General features: G+C 36.4%; 1 protein-coding gene across 37 annotated transcripts in view; it reads left to right on the top strand.

Moving 5' to 3' along the window:
* Positions 1-14027, top strand: part of PTPRD (protein tyrosine phosphatase receptor type D) — a 528787-nt gene that overhangs the window by 446922 nt on the left and 67838 nt on the right. For all 37 annotated transcript variants that reach the window (XM_032595610.1, XM_032595608.1, XM_032595594.1 and 34 more), the window contains one exon: positions 2462-2585. In XM_032595610.1, coding sequence (XP_032451501.1) covers positions 2462-2585 — 124 coding nt within the window. The remainder of the gene's footprint in view (positions 1-2461; positions 2586-14027) is intronic.

The raw sequence follows: 14027 nt of genomic DNA, 5'->3' as shown, positions 1-14027 counted from the left end.
CAAATCGAGCATTCAGAAGGCTGAGAATATGTGGCAAGAGTGGAAATGGACATGAGTTAACAGTGTCTGCATTGATAGATGCAATTTCATTAGTCTAATTAAATGCTTGCCACTTTACACATCTGTGAGTGATCATAGTCTGAATAACGGCCATCAGAGGGAGTAATACCTTCCACCAAAGCACTGAACATCAGCGAGCTTAGCCGCTTCTTGGGATACTTTAGAAAATAATGTGCAAGAAGCTTATGTACTCAGTAACGCTCATCAGTGTAAAGTGGGATATCAGTGGTAGTTGTAATTTCGGGATCACATACTTTATTATTAAACTGTATGATAATGAGCGTTAAAGTTATTAATAATAGTGCACTTTACCTTGCAGTTTCCATTGTCTGTTCTCTAATTGCCATGATATAGGGAAGAATTACTCCATGATTTCTCTTTATGAACTCTTCTCAACAACATTTATCCATCAATTCAATACATTTAAGAAAATCTCTTCAACCATTTATTGAGCCATCTTTGTCAGTGCAAAGATGTCTGAAGGTGTATGGGTAGGACTGTGGCTAAGGACTCTAGAATTTAAGCTGTAGGTCATTCAGAGCCAGTGGAATTCTTAAGCAGGAAACTAACCTGTCCAGAGCTGATCTTCAAAAAGACTACTTTGGTATGAAAAGTGACTTGGGGTTAGAGGTTTGAAGAGAGAGTCCAAGCAGACATCAGATACTGAAAGATTGAGTTTAGGGAGTGGCAGTGGGCTGGTGACTTGGGGCTGATTTAAGAAAAAAATAAGGTATGGCTTGGTCACCAAATAAATATGCTTTGTATAGAGAAGGTTCAAGGTTGACTTGAAGGCTTCCACCCAGGCATCTGCATGTTTTAGCTCATCAGATATTTGGAGAGAAGTACATTCTGCAGGGGAGATGATGAGCTTCCCTGGAAGAACAAGCTAGAAAGACCCCTAATTATATGATTCCTTAGACTCTAAAGCATAGATAATTATTTTGCTGAATATTTTTTCAATGATAGGCTACTTATATATAGATTAGCATTGGCTAAGAAAAGATAAGGGTTTTATAATCCTTGGTATATTAGGGGCTAGAATCCATACTGCTGAGAATTTTAGAATGTTTGGAGGCTATTCATGAGGGTTAATAGGTTGACTCTTTGCAGTTGTGAGTTTTACCAGCCCTGTTAAACACAAAATATACACATCTTTACTATTGTCACTGCTGTTGGATATGTTTTACTTTCCAGTTCTACAGATACACATAAAGGCATGAAAAATGCCCAGTATCAAAACTAACTGCTAAAAATTCTATTAACATAACATAGTATCTTTACTTTTCACAGAATTTTACCTGCATATAACCCTTACCATTATTTCTGAAAACTTGATTTTAATCATTTGAAATCATGTTTATGTAATTACTGAACTCATGTTTCCTTATACCATGAAATTACGTCTTAAAAAAGTGCCCATGTCCTATGATAAAAGAAAAGAGGTTTTTATTTCCATAACATTGCAGGAAATTAAAAAGTCCCTCAGAGTATATTTTTTTCTATAATCAGATCCTGAGTTCAGTCTCAAAATGATACTACTTTAACTCTAAGAAAACTGTATATTATTTTATATTCTGTGTAATATTTATTTTAGATTATTGAGTAATGGGTTGAATGAAGGTATCAAGAAAATGCATTATAAATCAGAAAAAATATGTTAAAGAATAAAAAGAAGCAAGCTTTGTGAATATAATACATAATAATAGGAAACATAAGTAGAAAATCAATTAGATCCTATCTGCATTGGGTTATAAATTAATATTTGAAGATAAACATTAGATTTACCAACTTCCCTTCTTTACTGTTATTCTTAACTGTTTGAATTGTACAGATTGCTTGTGCTACTGGCCATAGTGTGTTATGGAGAAACAGACAAAATTTTAAGTTGCCATCAAAGTGGAAGCCTAGAAGTGAAGAAAAAACAGGGAAACCTGTGCCCAGTGAAGCTAGTGAATGGCCAATAAATTTAAAGGGTGAGGTTACGTCCTGACAGGAAAGACTAGGGAGAATAATAAAGATAAAATAATGTTCACAGAACCAGAAGGAGTATTGAGCCAGATAACTTATAAACTACAGCTGCAGAGAAGGAAATGGAAAACTAAAATAATTTTTAAAACACTGCCTTTCCAATATTAATGGAACATCCATATCGATTTTTTTTCGTTTGAATCAATTGTTGGTGACTATCACTGTTTTTTACTATGATTAATCATTTCATGTTAAGCTGGGTATATTAGTGTTCAGCTTCATAAGTAGGGTCATCTTGATAAAGTGTGGCTTCAGACTTTTCTTTTTAAATCATGTTTGTTACTTGTGATAAATGCCTATAATCTGGTGTTATTCAGTATTGATTTTGTGTGTGTGTGTGTGTGTGTGTGTGTGTGTGCTGTTTTTCTTTTAGTCAATTGACCCTGGCCAGCAGTTCACATGGGAACATTCAAACTTGGAAGTAAACAAACCAAAGAATAGATATGCGAATGTAATCGCATATGATCATTCCCGGGTTCTCCTATCAGCAATAGAAGGTAAGGAAATTCAGACATTATTTATACTTTTATTTTTCATGAATTTCTAAGTGTTTGCATGAAAATATAGTTTTAACTAGGTTTTTCGCTATCTATGGAAATAGCTAATTAATATTCAGGCACCACTTGTTCTCACATTTTCTTTACTTCATACAAGTATACTGTATATGGGTACACAACATCCCCAGCACCACATAGCATAGAAGCATCTCTCATTACCTTCTTACCTCTATTCTAGGTGAAAGACTTCATAAGGTACATGATGCTTGTAGAGGGGAAGCAAATTGAGGTTGCCCATTTTACTGATGGTTGCTGATATAAATAAACAGGTGATTGTCAGAAGATGCTCATAGACTATTATTTTTAAATGGGTGAGGGGTTTGTAAATAAATCTGGATACCTCCTAGGGACAGTAGAAAGTTTAGGAGTTTGTGGCGTGGTGATTTATAAAAATTAAGCATATCTTGGGGCGCCTGGGTGGCGCAGTCGGTTAAGCGTCCGACTTCAGCCAGGTCACGATCTCGCGGTCCGTGGGTTCGAGCCCCGCGTCGGGCTCTGGGCTGATGGCTCGGAGCCTGGAGCCTGTTTCCGATTCTGTGTCTCCCTCTCTCTCTGCCCCTCCCCCGTTCATGCTCTGTCTCTCTCTGTCCCAAAAATAAATAAACATTGAAAAAAAAAATTAAGCATATCAGAAATGTCTGGTACAGCTAATTTGTGGACTGCTTGGTAATCTATCTCTCGCAATTGTAGCAAGTAGTTCATTCCAGAGGGAATGGTTGCTCCTAAAAGATGAGGAATACACCTCTAATATACCTAGATTCTTGTAAGGAGTCATGAGGAGAGTATTTTCCATTCATCTCTTTCCAGTAATAAATCTCTTCACATGGCATATTAAAATCATTTAGGAGCACATGTTCAACACTCAGCATTTTGTTAGTTTTTTTGTTTTTGTTTTTGTTTTTTTTTTGCTATGGTAGCACATTGGATTGCTGTCCTTACAAAATAGTTTACAATGTCACTTAAATCCTTCCTTCTGTCATAATAGCTAACCTGGACCACCACCTTCCACATACCACGTTCATCCTCACTGACATCCAGAAAAGCTCTGTGGCCTTTACATACTTGAAGGTTCACCACTTACACTCTTCCAGATGTCTTATTAAACCTTGAATAATACCAACTTCAGATCCAGTCATTTTCAGAACCTTACAGTTCAAACATTTTCATCTACACTTGTTCAAATATCTTTCACATTTTTCTGCTTCCCAAATCTGTGATTTGGGAGGTACCACTTACCTCCTAACTCTGACCAAGCCCTACATGCCTTGTTTTATGCCCAAAATTAATTTGAAAGTGAGACACTGATTTCCCAGTAAACACAAAAGGCAACCAATGCATTTATTTCCAGTGTTTGGGGAACAAGAACTATCTTCCAGCATGTGAGCAAGCCATACCTGCAGCCTCCTTTCTGCAAAATGGTGTTATACGGCATAGATATATTTTATAAAGTTCTCATAGTCAATTTTACTTTTGATGTTGGAAAATGTTATAATCCATTTTTGAGGCTATTAAAGATCCTAGGATCTTGAGAGTTAATGTTTTTCCATACAGGAAAAAAAAATATCATGTTTATCAAAATTTCACCAATGCTAATTCAAGCAAGATGGTGTCAGACAGGTAATTGCTTCAAGTCCTGTTTGAAAACTGTAATTGATTTATGTGGATGATTATTTGCATATAGCGTTTACATTTTATCTTTGTATTTCCCACTTTAAAATGTAAAAAAGAAGAATTTCTTGCCTCAAGTTTCTTAAATCAACTCCATAGATAATAAGAAACTAACCCAAGTCACAAGTGGAGGAAGGAAATCTTTTTTTTCCATTAGCAGAACAGGTAAATTATAGAAATTAAATGAATATAAATTGAGAATCTATTTGGCATGATCTTGGCTGGAGAACTTGTCAGTCTGCCTTTGCTGTATTATAACATTGTTTTCACTCAGAATTAGGTCATTCAATACTACTGTGTCCCTGTACTTTTACACACTTTATCATTATTTTCCTTAACCTGTTATTTTCCACCATCTTAACAGTAAAGTATGTCGAAGGACAAAGAATATTCCTCTTTGTACATTTATTATGATATATGGAAACTATGTACATTTCATTCCTATGCTATTTTTACAGTACAAAAGCCAAAGCACTTGAATCAGACTAAAACTTGCCTTTTTATAGCTCTATGCTCATAAATATACCCTAAATCTAGAGCTGACCTAGAAACCAAAAGTGTTTCAATTTTAAGTCTTATGCAAAAGGTTAGAAGCATTTAATTGAAGTTTATAGGCTATAGAGAGAGCTTTAATCTAGATTACAACCATGAACAGCATTTTATCTAAGACTAAGCCCTAATCAGCAGATATTTAAGGGGGTAAGCAACAATCCTATATCTTAAGCACAGAAAGGGAAATGCTGGAGACTGGAACCATAGAACTGCTCACTGAGGCTTCCCACATAAAAGGAGCTTTGACAATACACAGCCAGATTTTTTAAGAGCATTTAAATGTTAAGAGACTTGGGGCGTCTGGGTGGCACAGTCGGTTAAGCGGCCGACTTCGGCTCAGGTCACGATCTCGCGATCCGTGAGTTCGAGCCCTGCGTCGGGCTCTGTGCTGACAGCTCAGAGCCTGGAGCCCGTTTCAGATTCTGTGTCTCTCTCTCTCTCTGCCCCTCCCCTGTTCATGCTCTGTCTCTCCCTGTCTCAAAAATAAATAAAAGGTTAAAAAAAAATTTAAAAAAAAATAAATGTTCAGAGACTTCATGCACAATTTATAAAATTTAACATGCTTGTTTTAGGCTCCACCTGTGGTGATAACTTAAAAGACTTTGGTCAAAGGTTTTGTTTTGGACACTTTTGCTGCTGTTTCCCCAGCGGTGCTGGCTGCTCTTCATGTTTACTTTGCAGAGTGGTCTGACCTACGATAAAGGAGATCTGGAAAGTCGCCACAGTGATTCCTAGTATCCTTATCTTGTTTCCTAGAGCAAAACTTTTACATGACTTCCGCCAAGCAGTGGCAGGGGAAATAAACTAAAGAATGGGGAATTGTGTGTCAGCACCAGCGTGCTTATTGAATTCTGTGAAAATAGTGATACATCATGACATGTTTCCAAATTACAGCCATCTTATTTATGCTGGGGAAAAATGTGGAGCAAATTCAAGAGAGTTCTAACTACAGAATGCTTACAATTATTGAATTGCAGAGCAAGCAGTGTGGAAACTGCTTTTGACCAGTCCACTTACCGTTTAAGCTGTTCTTAAGAGAACATAGTAATTCCCGAGGAAAAGAGGTGATAGGATTTATTTTCATAGTTAAAGCTAAATATTGTCAAAGACTAAATGGAAACTAATACTTATATTACAATTAAATAGTATATAATAATATGCTTGATCTTATAGAATTCAGTTATTCATTACTTTTACTAACGTAGGAAAAAAGAAATTGATAAACCAAAAGATAAGAGCAAGGAAATCTGGGTTTGGGTCACAGCTCTGTCACTTACTAGTTATGTAACCTGGTCTTCTCTCAGTATCAATTGTTTCAGCTGAAACCTTATTTATTTACTTATTTATTTAATTTGAGTATACTTGCCATACAATGTTACATTAGTTTCAAGTAAACATCCTAAGTGTTAGGCAACTGATTCACCTTCTCTTATGTTATGCTGTGCAGAAGACAAGTGTAGCCTCCATCTTTCACATACAATACTATTAAAATATCACTGACTCTATTCTGTATGTTGTGCCCTTTATACCCATGACTTATTCCTTCCATAACCAGAAGGCTGTATCTCCCACTCCCCTTCACCCATCTTGCCCATCCCCCCCACCCACCTCCCCTATGGCAATCACCAGTTTGTTCTCAGTATGTATAGTCTATTTCTGCTTTTTATTTATTTATTAATTTGTCTTATTTTTTAAAAGCCACATGTGCGTGAAATCCCTTTCACTTCTGACTGGTAGGAGTTAACTCTATGTAGCTTTCTTATCAATTGTATCATTTACTGTATACACTACAGTTTGATGAAGCAACAGCATAAGTACCTTACTATATACATATCCACACTTGGAGATGAGAAGAGTGAAGCTCAGAGTGTCGGCCCTAAGCCATACCACATATGAGTAACAGAGCTCAAACAAGAAGTGCGCTCTTGTGATTCTCTGACCCATGCCTGCATAGGCCCACATATTCGCACTGCTTTCCTACTGATAGAGGATGTATCTGTGACTAAGTCACTAGCTTGAATCTCAATGCCCAGACTTATCACTTTGCCTAAAAGGCCACTTTATCATTGGGCTGTAACCTATGGATAATATAAACATTACATTTTAGTATTTCATTTCCTATTTTACGGCAGAACTAATCTGAGGCAATGACACAATACAGGGACTCAGTAGTGACCCCAATGCTTAGGTTCCTGCAGTTGTAGAAGTAAGGTCAAGTGTATCTGTCCTTAATTGATTCCAAAAGTGATCTACTTAGCTCAATTCTTGTATATATCTTCAACTTCTTATAAACCCAGGAATATCAATTAGTGGCAGATTATTTATTGTAATGTCTTATAACTAGGAAAAATTCAATCTAATTATTTCAGTTCTAGATAAAAACATTTTTTTCTAAAATTTAATTGCTCTTCACTGCTGCCAGTATTGTATTTCTATTAGTATTTCTATTTCTATTAGTAGAATTTTCTATTTCTATTTCTATTTCTATTTCTATTTCTATTAGTAGAATCATATTTATTATTTCTATTAGTAGAATCATAATTAACATTTCACTTTAAAAGCCATATTCAAATGGAATTATTTTAATTGTTGGCCAGGACTAAATATAAAGCAAACTTTTTAAAAGCCTACTTTTTATGTCAATGACAAAGACAAGGAGTTAAAATAGATATGATTCTCTGGGTATCTATTGTGTGTTGGGCACCATGTCATAGATTTTATATAGTGTATAAAATCATGGATAGATTTTATCTATAATGTTCAGAACAACCTCAAAAGTTAGTTGTTACCATCAATTTTAAGGATGAAGAACTGTTAAAGTTTTAAAAACCAAGTAACTTGTTTATAATCAGTAGCTTGTTCATGGCAGAGCCAAAATTCTAACATGAATCTTTTGGACTCAAGACTGTTATTCTCTCCAATTGGCCACTCAGAACTAAAGAGGCTTTTGAATTCATGAAGACTGTGACTATATATGGCACACCTAATTCAAACATGATATCTTTTTGGCTGGGAAGACTGTCTAGGTATTTTGAAATATACATTTTCAAACATTTATGTTGGAAATCTGAGAACTAGAGGTCTTCAATTGTGTCCTTAGAGTAGTCAAAGTAAAGTTTTCCAAAGAATAAATCATATATAAATGCTTTCAAGTGGAATTTTTTGTTTGTTCAATATTATTTTTAAAGTTCTATTAGGAAGAACACTGAATAAGAAAACAGAAGACTGGACACTAAAGTCTAGTTTAAACCGTTCTGTGACCTTGCTGTTCTGTGACCTTGGGCATGTCACTTAGTACAATTCACCCTTTGGGGAAGCTAGATCCTTTTTAGAATCTGACCACCACACTGGGTGCCTAGGTGGCTCAGTTGGCGAAGCGTCCAACTCTTGGTTTTGGCTCAGGTCATGATCTCACAGCTTCATGGATTTGAGCCCCACATCGGGCTCTGTGCTGGCATCATGGGGACTGCTTGGAATTGTCTCTCCCCCTCTCTCTCCCTCGCTCTCTGCCCCTCCTCCACTAATCCTGTCTCTGTGTCTGTCTCTCAAATAAATATACTTAAAGGAAAAAAAATGAGCATTTTAAACCCCACTTGAAAACCAAAAGCACTGGGGCGCCTGGGTGGCGCAGTCGGTTAAGCGTCCGACTTCAGCCAGGTCACGATCTCGCGGTCCGTGAGTTCGAGCCCCGCGTCAGGCTCTGGGCTGATGGCTCAGAGCCTGGAGCCTGTTTCCGATTCTGTGTCTCCTTCTCTCTCTGCCCCTCCCCCGTTCATGCTCTGTCTCTCTCTGTCCCAAAAATAAATAAACGTTGAAAAAAAAAAATTAAAAAAAAAAAAAAAAAGAAAACCAAAAGCACTTACCCAATTTATTTGTACACTAATTTCAGAGAGTTCAAGGACACAAAAGCCCTTTGAAAGCCCATTTGTCAATTGAGAACCCTGACTTAGTGTGTTTAGTTCTGTTTGAGGACAGAATGAAAATGTGTAAGACCCTTCATGCTCTTCATAAAATTCTGAATATTGATTCTACATCTAGAGATCAATAGACACTGAGTAAAATTTATTAGATAAATATTAAATCTTGGACATTAAGAGATTCTGAAACAAACAAACAACAAAACAAACACTCCCACTTAAGCCAGAGGGTTTACTCCAAGTTGAATTATTGGCCTATGTGTATGTCTCCTGCCAAGGCAGATTTAAATGATTTTATCTATGAGAGAATTAGAAATGGCAAAGAATAATCCACATCATTTCACATGCATTCTGTAACACTAGTACTTGTTAATCTGATAAGAGGAGCTTAGTGAAATATGAGTTTTATTTTTCTGGTTTTGAAGGAATATATTTAAAGTTTCAAAACCTAAGTATATGTATTCACTTCTCTTTAATGGGTACATTCTTGCAAGAGCCCGTATGCTTCTCAATAACTTCTTTTCTATTAAATCATCAATGGCCCTTCCTGGTTCTGAAGAGTTTGTGCCTTGATTTCCTCATCTGTGCAATAGGATTAATAGTAGTACCTGCATCCTAGAATGACTAGGAGAATTTAATGAATTAATACCTGTAAAGTTTTTAGGAGAGTGTCTGGCACAAATAAAACACCAAATAAATATTGGAAACTATTAAAATCATCATTGCTGTTATGAATTCTATTACTACTATTGAAATATCCTATAATTTATCCTCAGATGGTATTTCTTCTGTATGTGATCTATGGAAAAATTAATAATATCCAAATGAGAAAGCTGCATATATTTGGAGTACTCTGTGAAGAAAAAAAAATATATATATATATACACATGATAAATGGAAACCAGACCCACAGTAGCATTGCAAAACTCAAGAGGGGGAGAGTGTGTTCTCTTATTAAGTGGAAATCCAAAATAAATCAAACATAATGTAAGCGATTCAAAAAAATCCAACTGTAAATAATATACATGATGTTGCAATAACTTAATTATTTGTGAGATGGGCAATTTAGCACCTTTAAAATGAGAAAGTGACTCACAGGAAACCACTGCCCCTAAGATAAATCATGTTTCTTAAAAGTGAAGAGAAGAAACTAAGGATGTTCCCCTGTGGTGCTGATTCACCTTCTACCACCACACTAGGGCCTCACATTTAAGTAGTGTCTTAGCTTCTCTTCTGCAGAGTGTTCAGTGCCTGCAGATTCATTTCACACAGCTGTCAGCACGTGATAACATATTCTCCCTTTCACATAATCCTCATACTGTGTTACGTTTTATTTTTATAGAATCATCTGATATTTTTTTTCAGTAAGTAAAAACAAACCAAACAAAAACATAGGGAAATAAGTTAATACAATCTATCCAACATTTTTCAATAAAATGTTAATTATATTATAGTAAATATAAATGTTCCATATGAAGCTCTGACACCAAAGAATTTATTTTCCCCAGTAACACATCTCTTTAATAGCTGCCATGTGCTATTTCCCACATCAATTCAATAAATATGATTCTTTTTCCTCCCTCTTGGTTCCTGTACCCTCTCATTCTCCCTCTCCCTCCCTCTCCCCCATCACTCTACCTTCCTCTTTCCCATTTCCCCCTCTCCCCTGACCCTCAAACACTAATGACTAATTTGTGAGTATGTGTTTATTTGTTTTATTTTGCTCTTGAAGTTCTATTTGAATAAGTGAAAGAATTTTGGTAGACTATATGCTCCATCTAAGAAAAAAACAAAACAAACAAACAGAAAACTTGTCTAAATCTCATCCAACTGTTGGTTGAGTTTCTTCTCACCTTGCTCAGGACATCAATCATTGATTTAGCAATCAATGATTAACATTCCCAGTCCTTCACTTTTCAAGTTGATTGCTTACAAGCATGACAAAGTTTAATCCTTTTATTTCAGGGTAGTTTACTTTTGTTTTATTTTTTTTAATAAAAGCATTTCTTTTTGAGGAGCAGGGCACAAATTTTCCTGGCCTAATTTGTATTAAATAGAGAGCTGGATAGGAGTTAGCCTTTGGAAACTTGGAGCAGTTTTACAAGGTGCTTGAAGCTTGCCTAAAGACTAATTAGAGCTATTTAAATGGCATCTTTCTCCTGCATGTAGCCAAGCAAATGGTGTGGGGATCTGTTATTCCCCAGCTCCTATCTCAGCCTATACCTGTGATGTTTCTTATCTGGAAAAGAGAAAAAAAAAACATTTTTAAGGGATAGCTGTTTGTGTTGATTTTCTTTACTCTGTTTCCAGGAAGCCAATCAAAGAATAAATCAAAAAGGTCCGTGAGTTTATTTTTATCTCCATTGTCTTTAGTTCAGTTATTGGGATTTCTTTTCATTTTTATTGTACACCTGTGAAGATTATGCTAATGAATCTACACTTCATTGCTCTGAGGCTACAGAGAAACTTACATCATCTGTGCCGTGGTTCTGTTGTTAAAATAAAGGTGCAGGTTGTATATTGCTGGGAAGTCATAAAATAATTATTTTTGTCCTCTCCATTATTTTTTAATACAGAAAATGGAAAGGGGCCTTCCAGGTTTGGAATAACTTTTCATCAATAGAATATTAAAGAATGACTGGGCTTATTTAATTACTGTTTATTACATTCATCATAAGAATAACTAATATCCACTGGTATTTTGGAAGTTTCAAATGCATTGACTCATTAGATTCTCAAAGAGGTGTTGGGCAAAGACATAATGAAAATGCTGCTCATATTTTAGGATCTATGAGGAGGCTGGGGCTCTGTGTGTTTCCTACAGACAGAGCTCCTGTTGCCATATTCTGCCTTTGATTCAGACTACCTCACTGTTGAATAATAATAATTTGATCTTTATTAATAAAAGCTTAGTAGGCCAAAACTCTATAATTCTGTACTGGCCCAAGCTTTGCTTTATTTCAGGGAAAAATGCTCCCTAACTAGAAACGAGTCCATTCTATCACAGGTACTGATAAGTTTCAATATATGTAGCTAACCTTGGGATGCATTCAGTGACAATTCAATCACCCACTTCCTTCTCTTTGGCCACTCTCATAACCCAGCCTCTTCAGCGGTGCTGAGGAATAGAAAACCAAGGGGGAGAGGACATAGAATCTTGAGAGGATGGGAGCTCACTTCACAAACTCTTTGAAAAGTATCCATTCCCCCATTAACTCATTGTAATGGTGAGCCCACAGAGCAAGATATGCTTCTAAAATAATCATCCTGTGTACCGTAGAAACATTGAGGGCAGCTTGCCAATGTGTGGTACCTCTGGGACACTGTGTCAGATAACACACTGTGCCTTTGCAAGAAGCACTTGGGTTTTTTCTGCTGTGTTAGAAAAATAATCCTTCATTTTGCTAGTTCTGATGTGGCTGTCGTGGCTGTCATGGTGCAAGTGAAGGGGAAAGAAGGCCTGTGTCATTTGGAATTAAATAAATTTACTAATAAATTATTATAGGATTTCATTTTTTTATTCTCTCTTCTCTAGTTTTGCCAATGTCAGAAAACAAACTTAATATTTTTTTTTTCTGCATTGTGGGTAAAACTGCAATCTAGGTCTTTATCATCAATTCATTCTTGTTAGGGAGTGTGTGTGTGTGTGTGTGTGTGTGTTGAATTGGAGGAGGGGACATTGTTTATAAGTAAAAAGTAGCTTTTGTACTCCATTAGGTCTTAAGTACTTCTATCTTACAGCAAGGATTAAACTGGTTTGCCAAAAAGCATTTTTCTTGACACAAACTTCACTAAGGATTTGTAGTAGTGAACAGAAATAACAGTACCTGGATTTTGGGACCCTGCTGTGAATCAGGACAGAGGCAACCACTCAGCGAAGGCCCATCCCCAGCTCTGTGGTAGGGCAGCAGTTGGTCCAATGGAACCAGGGATGGGATTCTGCCTTCCCTCTAATGCTGCCTCTCCCTCATTCTCACCTCCACAATCCAGGGACAGCTTCTTTCCATGAATAGACCGCCTACTAGTCTAGTCCCACTGCTCCCTCTTGTTTTTGAATTTGTTTTTCTTTTACCCCACTAGGTTCTAATCAAGATTTCAAGTATCAGTCACACCAAAAAAAATCTCATGTCAGCACATAAGAGATAGAAGCACTAGGAATCAGCTTGAAAGAGCATCAGAGCATGTTCCTGCCTAATCTGAGAGACACAAAGCCTCTATCTTAAAATAACTTCACAGAGATTTCTGAATCCAAGAAGGTTAAGAATACCACAGAGAGACATCTTATTTTAGAATTCAAAAGGACTTGAGGGAATCAATTTGTCCAACATGTCTTGTTTAGCAGATAAGCAATCAGAGGTCTGGACAAGTTGAACAACCGCCCAAATGTCAAAGAGCAAACTACCAGCAGCCCTAGACAGGAGTCCTGGTTTCCTGGCCAATTTCTCTAAGTTTTTAGCACGTGCTAAGTATTGTTTCAAGATTTGAAAAGGCACATGTGACTTTCCCTACAGTATGGAGTGATACAGAAGTATTCACATGCCCCTTATAGTTACTTCATTTTACATTTATAAAATAATCCATGTACTATTTTGGGTCCTGCTTTTTCACTTATCATCAGGACATAAAGCCTTATTATAAACTTTTACAATTATGAGCACCGTTCAACAAATCTCTTCAAATCAAATTATCTCCTGACCCGAAAAATTGAATGCAAAGCAAGTTGTTTGTTGTTGTTTAATAGACCCATATGCCCCAATTAGTCCTCCTCAAGTTAACAGGAAAAAAAAAATTAACCCAGTCATGACAAAACAGCTCTGATAGTAAATTCTTTGGCAGTTCAACATGCTTTCAAGGTTTTAAAGCATTCTTCAGCATGAATTATTTATTCATCACGAATATTCTTTCAGAGTAGCTTCATCTTTCCAAGGATTTTTCTCCTTATGTTTATATTCAAACACATGTGGGACCAGCATCATGAAGCCCTGTTCTATTAATCCTATGCTTAGATGAAGAAAAATGACATTGCCTTTGCATGTTGAATTCGTGGTAAGTTTCCAAAGCTTTGCAAACAATTAAAAGAACAATGAAGCATGAAGTCCATGCCTAAACTTACTTTCCTTTCCACTGAAAGCTATAACCAGCAATTCCCAGCAAATGAAATGAGTGGCTAAAACTGGCCTAATTCTGTTTGAATAGCTATTTCTGTGTCTTGCCGTGCATGAAGGACACAGAAGCACTGCTCTAC

Source organism: Lynx canadensis, chromosome D4, assembly GCF_007474595.2.
Source record: "Lynx canadensis isolate LIC74 chromosome D4, mLynCan4.pri.v2, whole genome shotgun sequence".
NCBI classification, from domain to species: Eukaryota; Metazoa; Chordata; class Mammalia; order Carnivora; family Felidae; genus Lynx; species Lynx canadensis.
The sequence above is the reverse complement of the archived record's forward strand: the minus strand, read 5'-3'. Positions and strand labels throughout refer to the sequence as shown.